Source organism: Harmonia axyridis, chromosome 1 (assembly GCF_914767665.1).
Source record: "Harmonia axyridis chromosome 1, icHarAxyr1.1, whole genome shotgun sequence".
NCBI lineage: Eukaryota > Metazoa > Arthropoda > Insecta > Coleoptera > Coccinellidae > Harmonia > Harmonia axyridis.
This window is the reverse complement of record NC_059501.1, coordinates 80,337,867-80,358,013: the sequence shown is the minus strand read 5'-3', so window position 1 is coordinate 80,358,013 and position 20,147 is coordinate 80,337,867. Positions and strand designations below refer to the sequence as shown.

General features: G+C 35.7%; 1 protein-coding gene across 5 annotated transcripts in view; it reads left to right on the top strand.

Moving 5' to 3' along the window:
- Positions 1-20,147, top strand: part of LOC123678346 (sodium/potassium/calcium exchanger Nckx30C) — a 91,628-nt gene that overhangs the window by 2,740 nt on the left and 68,741 nt on the right. For 3 of the 5 annotated variants that reach the window (XM_045615342.1, XM_045615366.1, XM_045615334.1), the window contains exon 2: positions 12,672-12,713. The exons of the other annotated variants lie outside the window; for them this stretch is intronic. In XM_045615342.1, the coding sequence (XP_045471298.1) occupies positions 12,672-12,713 (42 nt within the window). The remainder of the gene's footprint in view (positions 1-12,671; positions 12,714-20,147) is intronic. 5 annotated transcript variants of the gene reach the window in all.

The following is a 20,147-nucleotide window of genomic DNA, read 5'->3' as shown; positions in this document are numbered from 1 at the left end:
AAAAAAAATTACATTTGGCACGATATACACATTTTGATATTTGTTAGAGGAAATCTGATAAATTATATTTTTCATTCCTTGTAAGATTTTGAGGATAATTGAAACTCCACTCTTAGTATTAGAAGATGGGCAACATACATTTTTCAGAAAACTAGTGGGCAGAAAGCTGTATTCCCTCAATTCGATTTTAGCCATTATTGACACAATCCTTTTACATTGATATATATGGACTTCAAGCAACGCTGCTTGTTTTTAGTTTGGAAAAACGTTTTTTTATAAAGTAACATCATTGGAATACTCAATATAATGGTATGTTTACATGAATAAATAATTTCAAAGAAATCGAATAAACAGTTGTTACGATACTGGACTCGAAAATATATAAAATTCATCAAGGAGCTCCGTATCTTCTTTCCTAATTAGCTTGTTGGATTAAAATTATCAAATGACTCTATCTTGAAAACAATTGAGCGGATTTTACCGATAAGAGAGCTCAACTGGCGTATCTAGTTATTCGAATATTTTAAGATTTTCAAGTAATTTTTCGGAAAATATTGTGTTTAATTTAGGACTGAAATATGAGATTTCAATTTATTTATAAAATATTCATTCATTAGTTCAACTAAATATGTGAATTCAACAGAATATTAACAATCTACTGATATTTCAATGTTTTGGAAATTAAATTGTAATTAACAAATCAGTAGAATATGTGCAATGAGACTCATGAATGACTAGTTTCATTCATGAGTCTCATTGGACATATTCTACTGATTTGTTAATTACTGCGTTTGATCGAATTGATAATCGTTTCATTTCAACCCTTCACTGTATTTATGAAAGGTTGAAATCTTCAATCCTTTGAAGAATTTGCCTCAGAACATTTGGATTGATAGAAATATTGAAGCAACGTCAGCACCAGTTTTAAATTTTTAAGCCATATTTAATTTTTTACCAATAGCGATATTTTTCACCTAACCTAATATAATTCAATTTCTCAATGTTAATAATTATTACCTGCTAGCTTAGAAATAGTAAAACGAAATAAAAATCAATTAAATGAGAGACAAATTCATTTAAACTCGAATAATCTCAATGAACAAATTGAAAGAAAAAAACGTGACAGAAAAAATAATGAAGGAAAATAACATACACAAATCGTTTTTTAGAACAATTAGAGTAATTTTTTTATTCAGCTTCGATTTACTCAAAAGCTACTGCTTTCGGGACAAAAATATACTCTAACTAAAGAATTGAACACAAAATGAGCTATGTACTGGTGCTTACAATGGTCCAATATCTATATCTATCGAAAAGTTCTAAGACAGACTGTGAGTAGTTGGAGATTTCTGTCACTCATAAGTAACATTGGGGGTTGAAAGTTTGATTAGGAGTGTTTCGATAAGGTTATAATTTCTTCCTGATGATATTATCAGTTCATGAGAAGAAAATCAAAATTGAAGGTGATCATCTCAACAGAGGAGAATTCGAGAAAAATGTATGGGACGAACTATACTTATTTTTTCTGAGCAATCTTCTCACGAAGAAAATACATTCATTAACCTATCAAATTCAAATCACTTTCATCAAAAGTGTCAAATTAACCGATCGAATTAGATTTTTAATTGAATATCCATATTCTCAATACAATTCAAAAACCTCGGAAATTAAAATTCAACAAGCCCTTCCGTGCGAACATTGAACCCACAATATATAGTAGAGAGTGATTTAATTGAGTTGGCCGAACACTTAATTGTTTCAAAAACTTTCCCTTGTCCTGGAACTGAAGACCAATTTTCCTTATCGACCTCGACACTAGAAAACCGGAATATGCCATAATTTCAATGCCACCAAAGCTTGTCACGCAAACTTTCTTTGATTCCATCATTGATCAAGTTACCTATGCTTTCCTAGGGTGTCATTACCGATATAGAAATATGGAGGTCACTGTTTTACGATGCCCATAACCGGGTCGGTGGGAGGGGTTGGAAAAAAGGGACGATCAAATTAACATGGAGAATTGAAACTGTCCACTGTTGTAGGAATAAAACCTAATCACTTTTATATTTGAGTTTATGAGGACAAACAACAATACAAATGTCGATGAATCGGATATTCAATTATTTATGGATGTTCATTACTGAGTATTGATGATTTTTCAGTGATACAAGGGAGCGGGAAAATGGATTTTCCGATTTATTTCAATTTTTTTTTTGGATGAAATCAGTTCATTGCGATATAAGGTAGGGATTTTATATTTTGAAATCAGAATTTTCATTTTCCGCGAAATATATGATTCGGTACGTCAAAAGATTTTTGAAGAGCCTGATTGGAAAATACAGCATGTTCGTGAATAAATGCGACAGACGTAACGGGGTGATTCTGCTTGATGAAATAATTAAAGTTTGTTGTATCCCTTTTCATGCTTTATATTCCGGAATATGTTGAAGTTTATTTCTCTCAATTTTTGAAAAGAGAAAATGGTACGCCACTGAGATATTCCAAACTTAAAATTCGTTTTTGCATTACTCGTTCAATTTGTGCCGAAAAATCTTTATGCCTTTTTCTTCAAGCAAAAAAAAAATTAAATATCTTAACTTCAATACAACAACATCTAATGATGGATAATTTACTAAAGGAATTAAACGCATTCGAGATTTTCCGTGTCGAATTGAATGAAGAATTAAAAAAGAATTCGTTTGAAATATCTCAGAGGCAAAGCATTTTTGCTAACCAATGAAACACATAAAATTTTTAATCGCATGTGAATAAATGCCCAATAACTACCTTTTGCAAACCATAAAATCAAATTTGACGAACTAAACCGGTTGCAGAGAAATAAATAGTAAAAATTTCAACATCTCGCAACTCATTTGCGTACAAAAATTTACTGTCATTGTCATAATTTTTTTTATGCATAATCACCTTCTTATATTGTCGCTCTTATATTCACAACACCCTACGTCTTATGGTAATTATATTCTCCCTTTGAAATGTTTTGTTTTGCCTCATTTTTTATTGAATTGAATGCGCCATCCCATTTTCCGAATAATTAAACTGAAAATTTCAAAAGTTATGTTGCAATTTTCCAAAAAAAAAGAAATGTAATTCAAATTTTCAGAGAAATCCATTCGAAATCAATTAGTAGGAATGAATTAAAAAGGACTACTGTCATAAAAACATTCATGAAATATCTACTCGGCTAGGTAGAACTACCCACAATCTATATCAACCGAATATATAAATCTGAATGCTATGTTTTATAGCAACCTAAGCAGTTCTTGCCTTCAAAATATTGTATTTACGATAGATATAAAGTCGTCATTTCAATTGAAAGCACTACGGAAAAAACAACAATAATTATTTCGAAAAATTACCAAAAAAATTCGATTTATGCTTGATATGGTGACCATATAGTACGATGAGGGTAAGGAAATAAATATAATAATCGGTATCAAGTCCTTTTATATCTGTTGACTAAACAGAAACGGAAGTACCTACCGATTTATTGATAAAGATCTGAGAGAAAAATAATATTTAAAATTTGTTGGTATATTTTTAATTTTCCAATATAACCTAAAACAACAAGGAGTCTTTATTATTTCCAACTGAACAGTGTACTTATAGTACTTCTATTATTATGTTATACAGACTTGAAGGCATTGCTTGATCAAGACTCGTGTCAAACGCAACAAGAATTTGCAGAATCATTTGGAGTGACACCATAAGCTATTCCAGAACGCCTGAAATCCATGGAAATGATTCAGAAACAAGGAAACAAGGGTGTTGTACGAGTTAAAGCCAATAGATGTTGAACAGCGTTTGTTTCCTTTTGAACAGCTGCTTGCAAGGCAAAGACGGAAGATATTGCTGCATCGCATTGTGACTGAAGCAGAAAAAAGGGTTCATTACGAAAATCCCAAGCGCAAAAAATCATGGGGATATCCCGGCTATTTTTCCACGTCTACGGCCCAACCGAATATTCACTATTGGGAGGTTATGCTCAATATTTGATGGGACAAGCTCAGCGTGGTGTATTATGAGTTCGAGCCGAGCATTGGAAGACAAACGGCCACAATACAACGAGAGGCATGATGTAGTGATTTTACGACATGACAATGCTCGACCCCATGTTGCGAAAGTTGTCTAGACATTCTTGGATACGTTGAAATGTAAAGAACTACTCCCCGTATTCTCCAGACGTTGCACCCTCGGACCATCACTTGTTTCGATCAATGACACACGGCCTGGCTGACCTGCACTTCCGGTCTTATGAAGAACTAAAAAATTGGATCGATTCGTGGATCACTTCAAACGATGACCAGTTTTTTCAACGCGGGATTCGTACGCTGCCCAAAATAAGGGTGAAAGTAGTGGCCAGCGATGGTCAATACTTTGGATCATAAATGTTCAACCAGTTATTCACAATAAAGCCTGGAATTTCGGAAGAAACGGATGAAACAAAGTTGTGAAAAAAATGAACATATACTAATTTTTATTTCTTTTTCAAATGAAATCCTAACTAGGTTCTAGCTTCAACCATTTGAAAATGACCCACCAAAAAACTGAACTACAATCACACTCAAATGTTCTAGTTGTAATCCGATTTTGATGTGACGGTATTACGTCTATGGAATATTGAAATTGTCAGTCTCGTCCACAAATTCCTGAAATAATCAATAACCCTAATCGCCTCACCGAATCTACCTATCAATTCATGATTGAACACCGTATTTCTTCACCCACATAATCCGATATCAATTTAGCATTCAATAATGGCATTAAATCCGATGGAACTTTACTCCAATCCAAACAAACCCGCCGAGAACGACATCTACATGAGCTTCCCTAAATTAACTGTCATTAACGTCAATCATCTTTCATGCGATTCTATGCTAGGTTCGCGAGCTGTCAAATGCGGAAAATCTACACTGTCAATCACGCTCTCCCGATTAGATCAATGATCATTCGATTGCCGGCGTATCTTGAGCGCACTCTGTGTGTCGTGAAATGCAAAACTATTCTTGGGCGGCTTGAACTTGAAATATCGATCTAGTCAGAGAATAATGGCCCTTCGAATCGGATCTGCTTTTGAGTAGAGGTGGAACCATAGAGATATTAGAATAGAGTGGGCGAATGGTTCATTCTTCAAGTTGAAATGCTCCTCTTGTCTCTCTTTGGCGAAGCGCTCTGATAGCTTGACTCAAGAAAGGAAGAAGACAAATCGTTTCTCTGTCGGTATGATTTGACTTTGCTATTGCTGAACGTTTCGATTAAAACCGATTCAATATTTATTTATATTGAAGTGAATTGAAGATCTCTTTTAAATGTAAATTTTCGTATTCTTCTTTGAACGATTGGAATTTCTATCAGAAAGAAAAATTATTTTTATTATAATATGAGATTTCATCAACACTGAAAATTTCGCAGATTACCTAAGCATGTCGAAATACGAACAGATTGGATTGATATTCTTTACTGTTCACCATCTCAATTAAAAAATAATGTGAAGATAGACAGAGATAATTTCAAATTGACGTTTGAGAACGATGTACAAAATTTTGAAACGTTCGATCAAAGAGTATATTTTATTATTACATAAGCGTATAACTTCGCTTCCGTCTTTTTCCTCCGAAATTCGTGGCTTTATTGTAAAACACTGGTAATAGATTTATGATTCAAAGTATTGTCATTCGCTGGCCATTTTGAAATGGCTTGTTGCGTCACTCCAAATGATCCCGCCAATTTTTGTTGCATTTGACACGAGTCTTGATCAAGTGATGCCTTCAATTCTGCATCTTCGAATCTTCTACCTCCGTGCTGGTCTTCGACGTCAAAATCACCGTTCTTGAAGCGTTGAATCCACTCTCGGCTTGTTCTTTCACTAATAGCGACCTCACCATAGGTCTTTGAGAGAATTCGATGAGCCTCAGCTGCAGATTTCTTCAAATTGAAGCAGAATATTAAAACCTCCCACAAATGGCATTTGGCTCGTAAGCTGACATGTTTAATCAAGAAAAACTTCAAGATGCAGACACAAATCGACTAATATTTCGATAGCGTTGTTTACAAATACCTAAGCCTATTGTATGATATCTACGATCTATTTATTTCGACTACCCTTACTGCTACATACATCTATTGCAAAACGGCCTGAGCAAAGTTGTACACCAAAACATGGAACAAAATTCTGGAGATCCAAATGAAACCAAACAAGTGAGCTTCAGTATTGGTCGTTGAGATTATGAAATACGAAATGGCTCATGATTTTAAATTGGCAGTAGATCACAGCATGAGTCTTTGGATGGGGAAACATAATGCCAAAGTTTTCTGTTCATATGAGAATTCGAAATAATCGAAGAATCAGTTGTTTCTGATTCTGAGATATTATACCAAATAAAAAACTTGTATTTCAGCCTCAGGTTAATACAGACACATTATTTGAAGGTTAATTTAGTAGCGATGGAAAGAAAGATGATTCGTTCTTATTCACCTTTTCCACTTCCACTTACATAGAAACATATGGAACTCTCCTCCTATCTCTCTCACAACTGTACTATGGCATATTTCGGTCACTTGCGCACTCTATTCTAATATCTCTACGGGTAGAACAGAATTAACCACCTGGATTTCGATTGTCTTCATTTGAATTGGCGAGGTCTATTGATACTTAACCGAGAATTGGCATGAGATACAGGCCGTTAGGCCTGGCCTTATAATTTGAATCGAGTTATTTGTGGGTGGCTGTTTAGGGACTAAATTGCTATAATAGAAAGGGGGGGGGGATAATGCTACGCTATGATATGCTGTTATTAGGAATTTATATTAGGCTATTCAGGGTATTGCTCGATATATTCGAATATAGGGTCGATTCGACCACCACAATTGTGGCAAAATAGTCAGAGGTATACAAGTGTATTGCGTGGGTGGATTTGTTACCTTAATGTTCAGGGTTTATTCCATGAGAATATATGAGTCTGTATTTCCTAAATACGGAAGGTTCGCTGAGGATATACATTATTCTCATTGCTAACAGTGCCACGGAACAGGAAGAAATGTTATTAAAGGTATTTAACCTGGCAGCAACCAATGTGGGACTTGAAGAATGTATGTGTTGAAAATAACGTCATTGAATGTGTTAGCGAGTATGTATATCTTGATAATACCATAAAGATTTGAAAGAACAACCAAAATGTGGAAATATCAAGGATGATAAGGTGGAGGGCTTTTGGTGAATTGAGGCACATCCTGAAATACAACGAAATTCCAATAAACATTGAAAAAAAATAACGCAGGCATACTAACTGTGCAAACATATGGTCTGGAATTTTGACCAAAGCTTTTGCAAATAAACTCAAACCGATAAAAAAGTCTAGGAAGGCCGCATGTTGGGGATCTTCTTACGTGACAAAATTAAGAATGAAAATACAACGAAGCAGACCAAGTTTAGGGAAGTTCTTCACGAGCTTGCTGGGATGAAGTAAAATTGAGCTGGTCATGTAGGGAGACTGGAAACAGATGGGCAACTGTATTGAGATCCAGACAAACAAAAAGGAGCGATAGGCAGAAAAAAATTTGATGATCAAGGCACAAGATTGAGAGGCGTAAAAATGTTTGAGACATCAGTGTCCAGGATAGGGTGGATATGGATTTAGAAAGAAGAAGAAGAGAAGGGGAATTGGAAAATCGACAAAACTTGCGAGTGACGTGTTTCAAAGGGCTTTCTAAAAAAAAATTGTGAAAGCTAGAGGGAAACGGTTTTTTTTATTCGAAGCAGTAGGAAATAAAGTTTTTTTTGCCCAAGTATTGAAAACGATATCACAAAAATGGCGGCCGTCAGCATCGACGCACTGATGTCGTCGATTTTGAAAGTTTTCGACCGCTTTTCGGTATATCTCGAGCGGTATGGCCCGAATTTCTTCGGCTATTCGCAGCTTTAGTTCTGACAGGGTGTGTGGACGATGTTTGAAGATCTTATCTACAAGATTCAAAGGAATAAGTCGCTGATGCACAAATCAGGTGAGCGCGCTAGCCAACCCACGTCCCCTCTCAGTGAGAACAGTCTCTCTGGGAACATGTGACTCAAAACAGCTAATGAAGTTTGAGCTGTAATGCTATCCTGCTGGAACCAGATTTCACGCAAATCGTGTTCTTCGGCAAGTTCTTTCAATTCTGGTTGTAGGAAGGTTTCCAACATTTACACATAACGCTGAACAGTTACTGTGACATTTCTCCTTGAAAAAATAAGGGCCTATCACTCCGAATTGAGACACAACACACCAAACTATGACTTCATGTGAATGGAGTGGTCTTTCATGAAGTTGAAGAGGATTACATGCAGCCCAGAATGGTTATTTTCATAGATTGTGCGAACGGAAAAGTCTCGATACACTCTGATGCTGACTAAAAGCTATTGTCTCTAAGGAGCACAAAGATCCCTTTCGCACCCACCTATCCCCACCACATCCCGAGCAAGATCCTGTCAAAACTCGTCAATCGGCTCTGCCGCACCCTGTATTATGAATAAATTAGAGGTGAATGTGGAAGATGAAATAATTTTTCCATATTTCATTACTTTTTTCATTATGGTTGTATCATTATTATGTGTTATCGGTAGCGTTTCGAGTCTCATGATGATGAATGTCTTTAAAACAAAAACAAAAATAGCTATGGAATAAATCGATCTCATTTCATATCTCGCATTTCAGAGTTCTATAAATGAAAATGATTCAGAAAACATAGTTCTATCAACCTAATATAGTTAAGGAGTTATTCGAAAAAACAGTTTTCTTTGAAATAAAATAAGTTAATGATCGCTAGAACTGTATAAATAGAACAAGAGTAACAAATTAATTAATTCAGATATTTTTCACTAATCGGCGTTGCAAGTTAAAACGTGTTGTTAAAAATTCTTCATGCCCCTCTTCATTTTTTTCATTTCTGTGTAGTACAGTATTGATGCATTTCTATTTGCAGACATAACCACATTTTGAGGAATAATAGCTTCATAGACTCAACAATCGGTATTCAATCCATCCCACAGTTATTCAATTACCACGAAGCTCGATTGTATAAATTTCCAGATAATAATACTCGCCCCAACTACTCTACAGACTCTAACTTTCCACATTCGCTGGCATCGATTACGAAACCTCCATTTCGTGACCCAAACTTCCACTGTAGTTCCATGCACTTGAAGACTACAAGTTTCAATTAATTATTATCCTTGATCACATGTGCAAGTTTGAAACAACAAACGTTATATTAGTGAGCACACAACTAGTTTTGCGTGATGGAAATAATTTTGAGGTGAGGTCGCCTCAAAGAGGAGCTTTCTGGAGCTTGAACATATATTAACTTCACACGAAGGATTGATTTATGAAGTGCGTTTTTAGTCGGAATTGCTTAGCTTGCGACGGAGAAGAGTTGGCATGAAATGAATATTCTATGTTTTCTTGGAATGCATTTTATTGCATAGATTATAGAATATGAGAGTCTTTCACTGGCAGAAATTATCTATGAAATAATAATAAAGAATGTTTTTTTAGAGCTATAGAACTTTAAATTGCAAGATAATTTTGTGGCATTACATTTCAAATATGATTTCTGTTATGTGGCTCGGATGTAGTCCAATCTGGACGTCCAATTTTCGATGACATTTTCCAACATTTGTGGCCGTATATCGGCAATAACAAGGCGAATGTTGTCATCGAAATGGTCAAGGGTTTGTGGCTTATCCGCATAGACCAATGACTTTACATAGCTCCACAGAAAGTAGTCTAGCGCTGTTGAATCACAAGATCTTGGAGGCCAATTCACAGGTACAAAACGTGAAATTAGGCAGTCTCCAAACGTGTCTTTCAATAAATCGATTGTGGCACGAGCTGTGTGACATGTTGCACCGTCTTGTTGGAACAACAGCTCCTGGACATCATGGTTGTTCAATTCAGGAATGAAAAAGTTAGTAATCATGGCTCTATACCGATCACCATTGACTGTAACGTTCTGGCCATCATCGTTTTTGAAGAAGTAAGGACCAATGATTCCACCAGCCCATAAAGCGCACCAAACAGTCAGTTTTTCTGGATGAAACGGTGTTTCGACATACACTCGAGAATTAGCTTCACTTCAAATGCGGCAGTTTTGTTTGTTGACGTAGCCATTCAACCAGAAGTGCGTTTCATCACTAATGGACGTAGTGCGCGATACGTATTCCGCACAGAACCATTATTTTCGAAATAAAATTCCACTATTTGCGAGCGTTGTTCAGGCGTGAGTCTATTCATGATGAATTGCCAAACCAAACTGAGAATAAATCACTTGACAGCTGTTACATCGGTCGCCTTCTTGAACAGTAATGCCAACTCAAAGTTATATACCTCGAAAAAAAAACACCCTATAGTATGTTTGCGGTATAACCGGAAGATGTAAAGATCTGGAAATATTTCAAGAAGAAAGATCATTGTCCCAAACCCCAACTTGCAAATTTTCTGCCCAAAATTATGATAAGTTTTCCAAAAATGTCTAATGGGCAATCGTGGTGAATCACCCTGTATAATATTTTAGGAGATTATAGAACACAAAAAAAAACTGGAGTTCTTCCAATGAATTTAGTTGTCTTATAAGTTGCTTATCGCGCTAGTCTTATTTTTTTTTCTAGAGTCATATACCTTGGTTTTTGTGAATAGTTTAAATTATACCCATATCTAAATCTATCCTGAAACGATGTTTCCTCAACGTTACCCCTTCCCACCGAATTTCCCTTTCTCACCAATGTCGAGCAATTGATTATCAATTTCCATGTCAATGTTGCCTTTTGGCATTTGACCCTTATAGCGCGAATATCTGATCGAATTGATCTGAAGCTTGATTTATGACGCTTTATTCGAATCATTATGTGGGTGATAGATCGTCCAGATAAGTGTTCATAAACATCGACATTCAACCAGGGAAAGCATGCGATAGTTAGATTACAAATGCCACAGTAGTTGGTCTAGAATTAAACTGTGTAGGCGAAGCTTATGGCACTGGAATTAAGGGATTTGAGTTGATCCTATACATGGTGGGTAAAATTTGTGATACTTGGAATACAACTTGATACATTCTGACAGTGAGGTTGTAATCATTGAGAATTGAGCTCACAATTGGAGTACAGAATAAAACTCAACGAAATGGGTAAAATAACTAGATCTGTTCAGCCTGGGACCTCAGTTGCTCGGGAACTGAAGGAAATGAAGAGGCCAACACACATGCTAGAAAAGGAGCACAATCTCCTTACTTTGGCCCATACTCTTTCTGTGGTATAGGTACCTACAAGAAAGCTTTTCAGGAGAAGGAAGATACTGAAAGAATATTTCTGGGTTGGACCATTCCAAAATTCTACACTGAGAGATCTTAGTAGTATCTGGACTGAAGGAAGAATATGTAGCATCTCCTCAATGTATTCCTTAAAGGGCATTGTTACGCTTCAGGAAATATCATATGAGAATGAAACAAGCAGAAAACGTCGAGTGAAGGTTCTGTGGGCTGTACAAGAACCTCCGGATCTCCAGGTGACGGAAAGCTTCGCCATTGCTCTAGCCTACGTGAAAAATGCTCTGGACAAGGGACTTGTGAAAGTAAAGAAGCTTTGAAGCCATCCCAGATACTGGAGTACATTAGAACTCTGTACTGGAGGAAAGTTGTAGACTATGATGACTAAACCAAAAGAAAGCGGTGCAATAAAACTCCTTTTAGGACTTAATTTCAAAAAAGAGTTTCAGGAGAAGGAAAAAACCGAAAGATAAATCCTCTAGCGGATTCTTCTTGGGTAGGACCTTTGCAAAAAGTTTCTTTGCAAATTTGACACTGCGCTAACCACGTGTCTGGATAGAATATACTACACTTCCTCACTGGATTCCTCACAGGGCATTGCCGTTTCAGGAAAGACCTCATGAGAATAAGTCTAGCAGAAAGTGACGAGAGCAGTTTCTGTGGAGATGAGGAAGAAACTATGGATAACATGGTGATGAAGTGCCTCGCTATCACTAGACATCGCAAAATCTGCTTGGGACAAGAAACTTGTAGAAGTGAGGAAATAGCCCCCTTGAAGCCATACAAGATACTAGAGTACAATTAGAACTCTGCAACTGGAAGGTGAGCTGTAGATCACTCTATGGCGAGAATAGCGTGAGGACACAATATACCATTAGGTCGTAGTGCAATGAAACCTCCTTAATTAAATCTTAATCATAACTCTACAATTTATAATCTACAATACTTATATATTATTTATATTTCAAGAATATGAAAAATAAAAAATTATAATGCAGTTGACTGCATTCCTCTATATTCATTGATACTCAAGTTATTTGCCAATAGTAGATTTATGAGATATCAACATTGGTACGATATTGAAGATTATACATTATTGTAACTGTTTTAATTTCTTTCAGAACCCTGAATTATATGATACAAAAACCTGAAAATTGACTTATTCGATGATGATATAGTTGAATTGAATGTTTTTTAATCCCTATAGGTTGAGAGTTATTGACTTCTCAAATTCAAAATTGCTTAAAATACATAATTACGACCATGAATATGAGAAATGGGGGGAATTTTTCTATATCTCTAGAATCGCTCCCTATAGCAAGCTAGAACTGATATTTAAATTTTGTTTTTCTTTACAGTCAGCATCAGTCAGTGTGATTTTAGACTCTAGCCAAAGTCAGGTCAGTTAACAGCATCTATCTCTGTAACCTTCTTCCTTCATTTATTATGAAACCAAAAAAAAATGGCGTACCTATGACACGATGTTCTACACAGGGAAATATAGAATAATACGAAAATAGACATCATAGAGTAGGCATATGTACGCCATTAATGCCTGACAATTTCTGTGATTGTAACTGTTCATTGCTCTGAATACTTCCTGTATTTAGGAGATTAATTTTTTTGGAAGATGTTGTTACGTGCCTGCTCAGTGTTTAGATGTTTTCGTTTGACGTTATCCTAACTCTGTTCTATACACACGTTATCTTGCATCCCTATCAGTGTATATACACTTATATACTCCTATACTAAATCTAACATTATCTACTTCCTTTCTTCGGTATGGACAACAAAAATTATTGATTAAATGGAACATCATCCTGGGATGAGAAGAACAATGTTGAACATTCGAGGTTATTTGCAGTCCTTAGGTCTATTTCCAAAATGAACGATGTAAAACGATTCCAGATAATATCAATAAATAATAAAGATATGAAGGCAAAATTATTTACTCAAAAGAAAACAATAATATTGAATATTCAATAACTATGATACTATTATTAAAAAAAAAGAAAAAAAAAGGGTTGATTAAATTTATGAATGTAGATTTCGTAGCTAGGGATATCTTCTGACAAAACTGAATTTGATTCAATCCGGTTAGAGAATTTGGTATTTCATTGCAAGAGACATTTACAAACAGGTTATTCATTTAAATTTGATCGAAGTCTTATTTACCACTGAATATTGTCGTTGTCTATATAAGATTATTGTTGGAGATCTTTTGATATTGTTCATTTTTGGATTTATGATTGCAATTGATATTTCTTGGAAGAATGATACAGTGATCATAAAAATGTTGACCTTGACAAAGGACGATTTCAAAATGAAGGAAGAAGATTTTTTTGTTATCGACAAGAGAGATGCTATAACTAAACCTATATATAATTTGTATACGTTTGAAAGACAAAGATTATTATTCGAAGCATGCTCTTAATACAAAGTAGGATGCATTTTCTATTGATGTTCTTATTTATAGTCCTTTCTCAAATACTTTTTTTTTATTAATGGTAGTTTAAATGTTGACCTCAAAATGTATATAGTAGGTAGTAAACGTTAACTTCTTTGATATGGGTTATTGCGTGTGAATAATTGGTTGTTGAAATATCGAAAAAAGTGATTTTTTGAGCACGCGTGAAAATTTTTTAATTCTATTCAAATGGATTCGGCGATTGTGCGAACAATTTCAGCAAAGGATTCAATAAAAGATAAATATTCACACAAGCATTGAAATTGAAAAATTGTTTTGTGCTGAAACTTTTTTTTTGATAGGCTACTATAAGTAGAGATTGGAACACTTATTTCTTTACCATTATTTATAGGGATTGCTTGACATTTTAACCAACTACTTGACTTGAAAATCAAGCTCGTGGAAAATTTCATACTTGAGATTGACTTGACTTCATTTTAGATATTTATTGCTTGACTTGAAATCAAGCTACTTGATAATACACGAGCGCACGGCATATATTTCTGCGATGTCGTGCGCGCTTAGTCTAAATAAAGAGATTCCTCGAGCGCCGAGAGTCTGAAGCATTCGCCAGTGTGATTTTATTAGTATTTTTCTCACATTTCTATAAAATCTATTGGTATATTTTGGTAGTTTCAGATATATCTTTCCAAACTTGGCCAGAAAGGCCAAGGATTTTTTATCAACGTTAGCATCTTCAGCTCCTGTTGAAAGACAATTTTTCAGAGCTTTTCTTACAGTTACAAAAACCCGCAATAGGTAAGGCGACAGATCTATAAGATGCCTCATGTGTTTTAGATCCTGGATGGAAAATTATGAAATCAAACAAAGCCTGGAGGTTTCTCAATATCAAGAAACTTAATTTTTCTATTATTTTTTATTCTGTTATGATTTATAGTGATTCAATTTATGTTTCTATTTCAAGAAAGTTGATATTCTCGGTTTTTCTATACAATAAGTTTAATAGAAAAAAGTGTTTTTTGCAAGATATGTTTCAAGTTCACGATATGTTCACCGATGAATACTTGACTTGACATGAGATTGAAAAACTACTACTTGACTTGAGCTTGAATTGAAATCAAGTCGAGCTCAAGCCAAGTAGCTTGAAAATCATGCCAAGCCGTGAAGCCCTAATTGTTTCTGTTGTTCTGTGAGTAATGATTAACACTTGGATGAATATAAAACTTATTGTAGATAAAGTTGAACTTTAGGTCAACCTCATATAAAATACAGTTTTTATGTAAATGACATATTATTTAAAATTACTATATAATAAGGCTATTTCGAAAAAATTACTTCTAATATCCCATGGAACTTTCCTAAAACTAAGATATTCATATCGAAATACATGCTGTCATATTTCGTAGAAGAAAACTAGGTATAAGTTGAGGGTAGTTGCTTTCTGCATTTTCTGGAAAGTTTCCCTTTACGAATGATGAATTCGAAAGCTATTTATATGTCCCCTGAATATTTCAGTAAAGTTTAAGACAGGTCGTCGTTCACTTAAACTTGACTGCAAAACGACTGTTTGCCTCATAAATATATTAAGTTCTGTCTTGCGACTGAAGATGTCTGTTTATTCAACCCCCATGTAATTCAATAACGAAGAGTGAATTTATATTACCTGAGGGCATTCAGGGGTAATATCCTGGCTCGAGACTTGAAGTGAACATTCATATACCCTTGTTCAAATATCTGCTCTATTTGGGCTGTCAGAAGATGATGTTCACTGGTGTATGAAGTTCAGATAATGAGAAATGTAGATCACTGAAGGAAAGTTCTTTGGATATTTTGGTCCTGACTAAAAGCTAGAAATTGTAGCTTGTAATAAGTAATGAATATTCAGAAAAATTCTTCAGAAAAAGTTGAGTTATAAGGTTGTATCAAGTTCGAAATCATTTTTCATCTGAATGTAAAAATAATGGAGAGAGATGAAGGGAGAGTTCAACTATACATATAGTCTCAATACTAAATCATAAAAAAAAATAGTATATTCAACAGGATGTTCCTAAATTTGAGTTACCGGGTTTTTCACCATAATTTGACCCCCCCTTTAACTTTGGTACTAGAAGAGGTACAAAAAAATGTTTTCTACAAAAGTTTCACAAAATCGACTAGTGATTTCACAAAACGAAATATATACAAAGTGGGCAACATATTGATCGCAACTTCATTTTTTCAAATGGTATACCCTGTATATTTTTCTATATTTGACTAGCTCTTTTTCCCCTGATTTCAAATATATAACATATGTTCGGCCTATCTCTCTTATTCTGAGTACCACAGAGTTTCAAATTTTAAGAACCGATTATCGCAATGAACCCATTTATCATCTCCAGACACAATGCGATGCAGAAATCCCTTCTGTCTTTGCCTTGCAAGCAGCTGTTCACAAGCAAACAGACGCCGATCAACATCTCTCGGCTTCAACTCGTACGGCACCCAATTTCCTAATGAATCATTCTCATGACTTTCAGACGTTTTGAAATGGATTTTCGCGTCACTTCCAATGATCGTGCCAATTCTTGTTGCATTTGACACGAGTCTTGATCAAGTTATGCCTCCAATTCTGCATCTTTGAATACGTTCTGTCTTCCACCGCCATGTTTGTCTTCGACGTCAAAATCACCGTTCTTGAAGCGTTGAAACCGCTCTCGGCACGTTCTTTCACTAATAGCGACCTTACCATAGGTATTTGAGAGCATTCGATAAGCCTCAGCCGCAGATTGCTTCATATTAAATTAAAATTAAAACCTCCCGCAAATCATGAGAATTTGGCTGACATGTTAAATCGAGAATAACTTTATGATGCAGACACAAATCGACTAATATTTCGATGGCGTTATGTTCACAAATACCTCAGCTTATTGCAGGACATCTAAGATCTATTTATTTCGACTACCACTCACCGCTACAGACATCTATTGCAAAACGGTGGAAGCAGAGTTGTACACCTAAGAGCCCGTTCACATGACGAGCGGTTTACGCGCGGTTTGAAACCGCGCGTTTACAAGTACATGAATTTTCTTCGAAGCGTACACATGCCTCCGCGCGTTTTTATGGACCGCGCGTAGAGCGCGGTTCTAGAGCTTGCCCGTAGTAACCGCGCGTTGGCGCGCGGTTTGAGATCATAGGTTTCTAATGTAACCGTTCAGATGACCGCGCGGGCACGAACTGATAGATGCCAGAGACGTATTTACGTATTTTCCTTCGATCCGTTCGGTCAGAAATATTTCAAAATGGAACCGGACGCTCCTAAATTATTCATAGATGAAATTGAGAATTTTCCTGTAATATGCGACATGACAAGTAGTGTATATTCAGATAAAAACTCAAGGAGATGGGCTTGGGAAGAACTCGTCATCATATCCTGTGAAGGAGATGCTAATGAAGAAAAAAAATTTATTATGTGACCACATAAAAATGATAATAGCTCTTTATTTAGAAATCATGAGGTACACGTAGAACAAATACAAATGAAGAGAAATAGTATCAAAATAACATTCACCTACCACTTAACAGCAGAAATCTACTATACTAAGTATATGGTTCTAATTATAATTATTCAACAATAAATTAAATATTATATTCTTAAATGGTTTATAATTATTTATTTCTTTGATTTCATTAGGCAGTCTATTGAAAAACTTTAAACAACTGTATTGTAAACAGATTCTAGCTGCTATTTGTGTTGAATTTAATTTACTTTTTTTTTCTGTCGAGCCACGTGTCCTGCCCACTGCCACTTCAATTCTGCAACACGCGCTATAATATCTACGACTCTAGTTCTTTGTCGGATTTCTTCATTCGTTTTTCTGTCTCTAAGACAGACATTGAGCATAGTTCTTTCCATCGCTCTCTGCATCACCCTCAGCTGGTTTGCGCCGTTTGCGGTCTTCTTAGTTATTGCCATAGTTTCCAGGCCATATGTCGCTACCGGTAATATAAAGGCATCGAAAACTTTCCTTTTAAGGTTTATTGGGATGTAGTTATTCCTGAATATATATTTCATCTTTCCAAAAGCCATCCAAGTTAGCCTGATTCTTCTTTTCATCTCTGCTGTTTGATTTTCTTTGCCGATTCTTATTGAGTGTCTTAAATATATATATTCTTCTACATTTTCAAGTTGTGTGCCGTCAATGTTTATGGGTTCTGTGGTGTTGTTGATAAGTTTGGTCTTCGAAACATTAATTTTCAAACCGACTTTATTCAGAGCATCAATAAGTTGTTTTAACATCTCGCTCAATTCCTGCATGTTGCTACTTATTAGGACGATGTCATCGGCAAAACGAAGATGATTTAAGTAGGATCAGTTTTAATTGATGAATAATAGAAACTATTCGATCTATAATTACCTATCAAAACTAAAAAACGTTTAATTCTCACCTAAATCTGATACTGAATCCAGATTCAAACCAAAATGTAGAATTCAAACTGAATACGGGCCGTTACGGCAACGCGCGGCACCGCTTGGCAACCGCGTTCCATGTGAACGGTATCCAATTATCCACCGCTCATTCAACCGCGCGTAGACCGCTTGTCATGTGAACGTGCTCTAATAATTGAACTGAATTTGATTGAATGATTTACAGAAGACGATGTCTGAAACTTGAAAAATTTTAAGATCACTTAGATTGAGCTCAGAAAAAGTTACAGCTAGAACAAATCTATGTGTAACACCTTTGGTTTAAAGAAGTAGCATGGTATTGAGGAAACCTCATTATTCTACCTCGACTCAGAACCGAAAAACCTATGAATTTGGGACAACCTGTATAATCAACCCTGAGAACTTAAATCTTGCAGATTATAACAACAGATATAATATATGTGTAAAATTACACTAACCTGCTTTTTCGACCAATCCCGCAAAAAAGCCTCCCTAGTTGCGTTGTTGAGGATGCAAAAGTTCCAACTGCCCTAGATAAGCTCAACTATAAAGTGTATTTTTCCCCCGGGGACTATGAAACCGCAGTCGGGATAATAGCCCGCTTACTAATTTGAACAGCAGGCCGAGAAACTAATTACATAGTGCGGTCGGCATTAATTACTCCACGTGTTTTTGATCGCATGATCGCATTTACACAACACGACAAATGAGGTACTCTCTACGTATCCGTTCAATTTAACTCAATAAGGGAAAATAATATATGGCAGATAATGAGGAAGTTGGTTTGTTCCAATTAAAGAGTCGTTTAGACAAGTTTTGTTTTGATTAATCTGTCAACTATACGATTATTTGGTCATTGATTTTTTTAGCGTTGGTCTTTGATTCCTCATTGGAAGCTTGTTGTGCAGAACTTCAGTGGAAGCTGAAGAAAAATTTACAATATGGAAAAGTTAACTGAGTAACACTGCAATCAATATTTTCCTACAACTGCTATGAAAAGTAGCGTATTCTTCATAGCTTATTCAATTTCAAAACTATGTATTGCTTATACTGTAAGAAATAAAGGGTGTTTTTTTAGAGCTTTAGAACTTTAAATTGCAATAAAACAACGATGGATTATTCGATTGACATGAATTTGATTTATCCGCAAGATAATCTTGTGGCATTACATTTTAAATATGATTTCTGGCATATGACCGCCACGGCTGGCTCGGATGTAGTCCAATCTGGATGTCCAATTTTCGATGACTTTTTCCAACATTTGTGGCCGTATATCGGCAATAACACGGCGAATGTTGTCTTCCAAATGGTCAAGGGTTTATGGCGCATAGACCAATGACTTTACCCCACAGAAAGTAGTCTAGCGGTGTTGAATCAAAAGATATTGGAGGCCAATTTTCACAGGTCCAAAACGTGAAATTAGGCGGTCACCAAACGTGTCTTTTAATAAATCGATTGTGCCACAAGCTGTGTGACATGTTGCGCCGTCTCGTTGGAACCACAGCTCCTGGATATCATGGTTGCTGAATTCAGGAATGAAAAAGTTAGTAATCATGGCTCTATACCGATCACCATTGACTGTAACGTTCTGGCCATCATCGATTTTGAAGAAGTACGGATCAATGATTCCACCAGCCCATAAAGCACACCAAACAGTCAGTTTTTCTGGATGTAAAGGTGTTTCGACATACACTTGAGGATTAGCTTCACTCCAAATGCGGCAGTTTTGTTTGTTGACGTAGCCATTCAACCAGAAGTGCGCGATACGTATTCCGCACAGAACCATTATTTTCGAAATGAAATTGCGCTATTTGCAAGCGTTGTTCAGGCGTGGGTCTATTCATGACGAATTGCCAAATCAAACTGAGAATAAACCACTTGACAGCTGTTGAATCGGTCGCTATCTTGAACAGTAATGCCAACTTAAAGTTATATACCTCGAAAAAAACACCCGATATTTTGGACAACATTTGTAGGTAG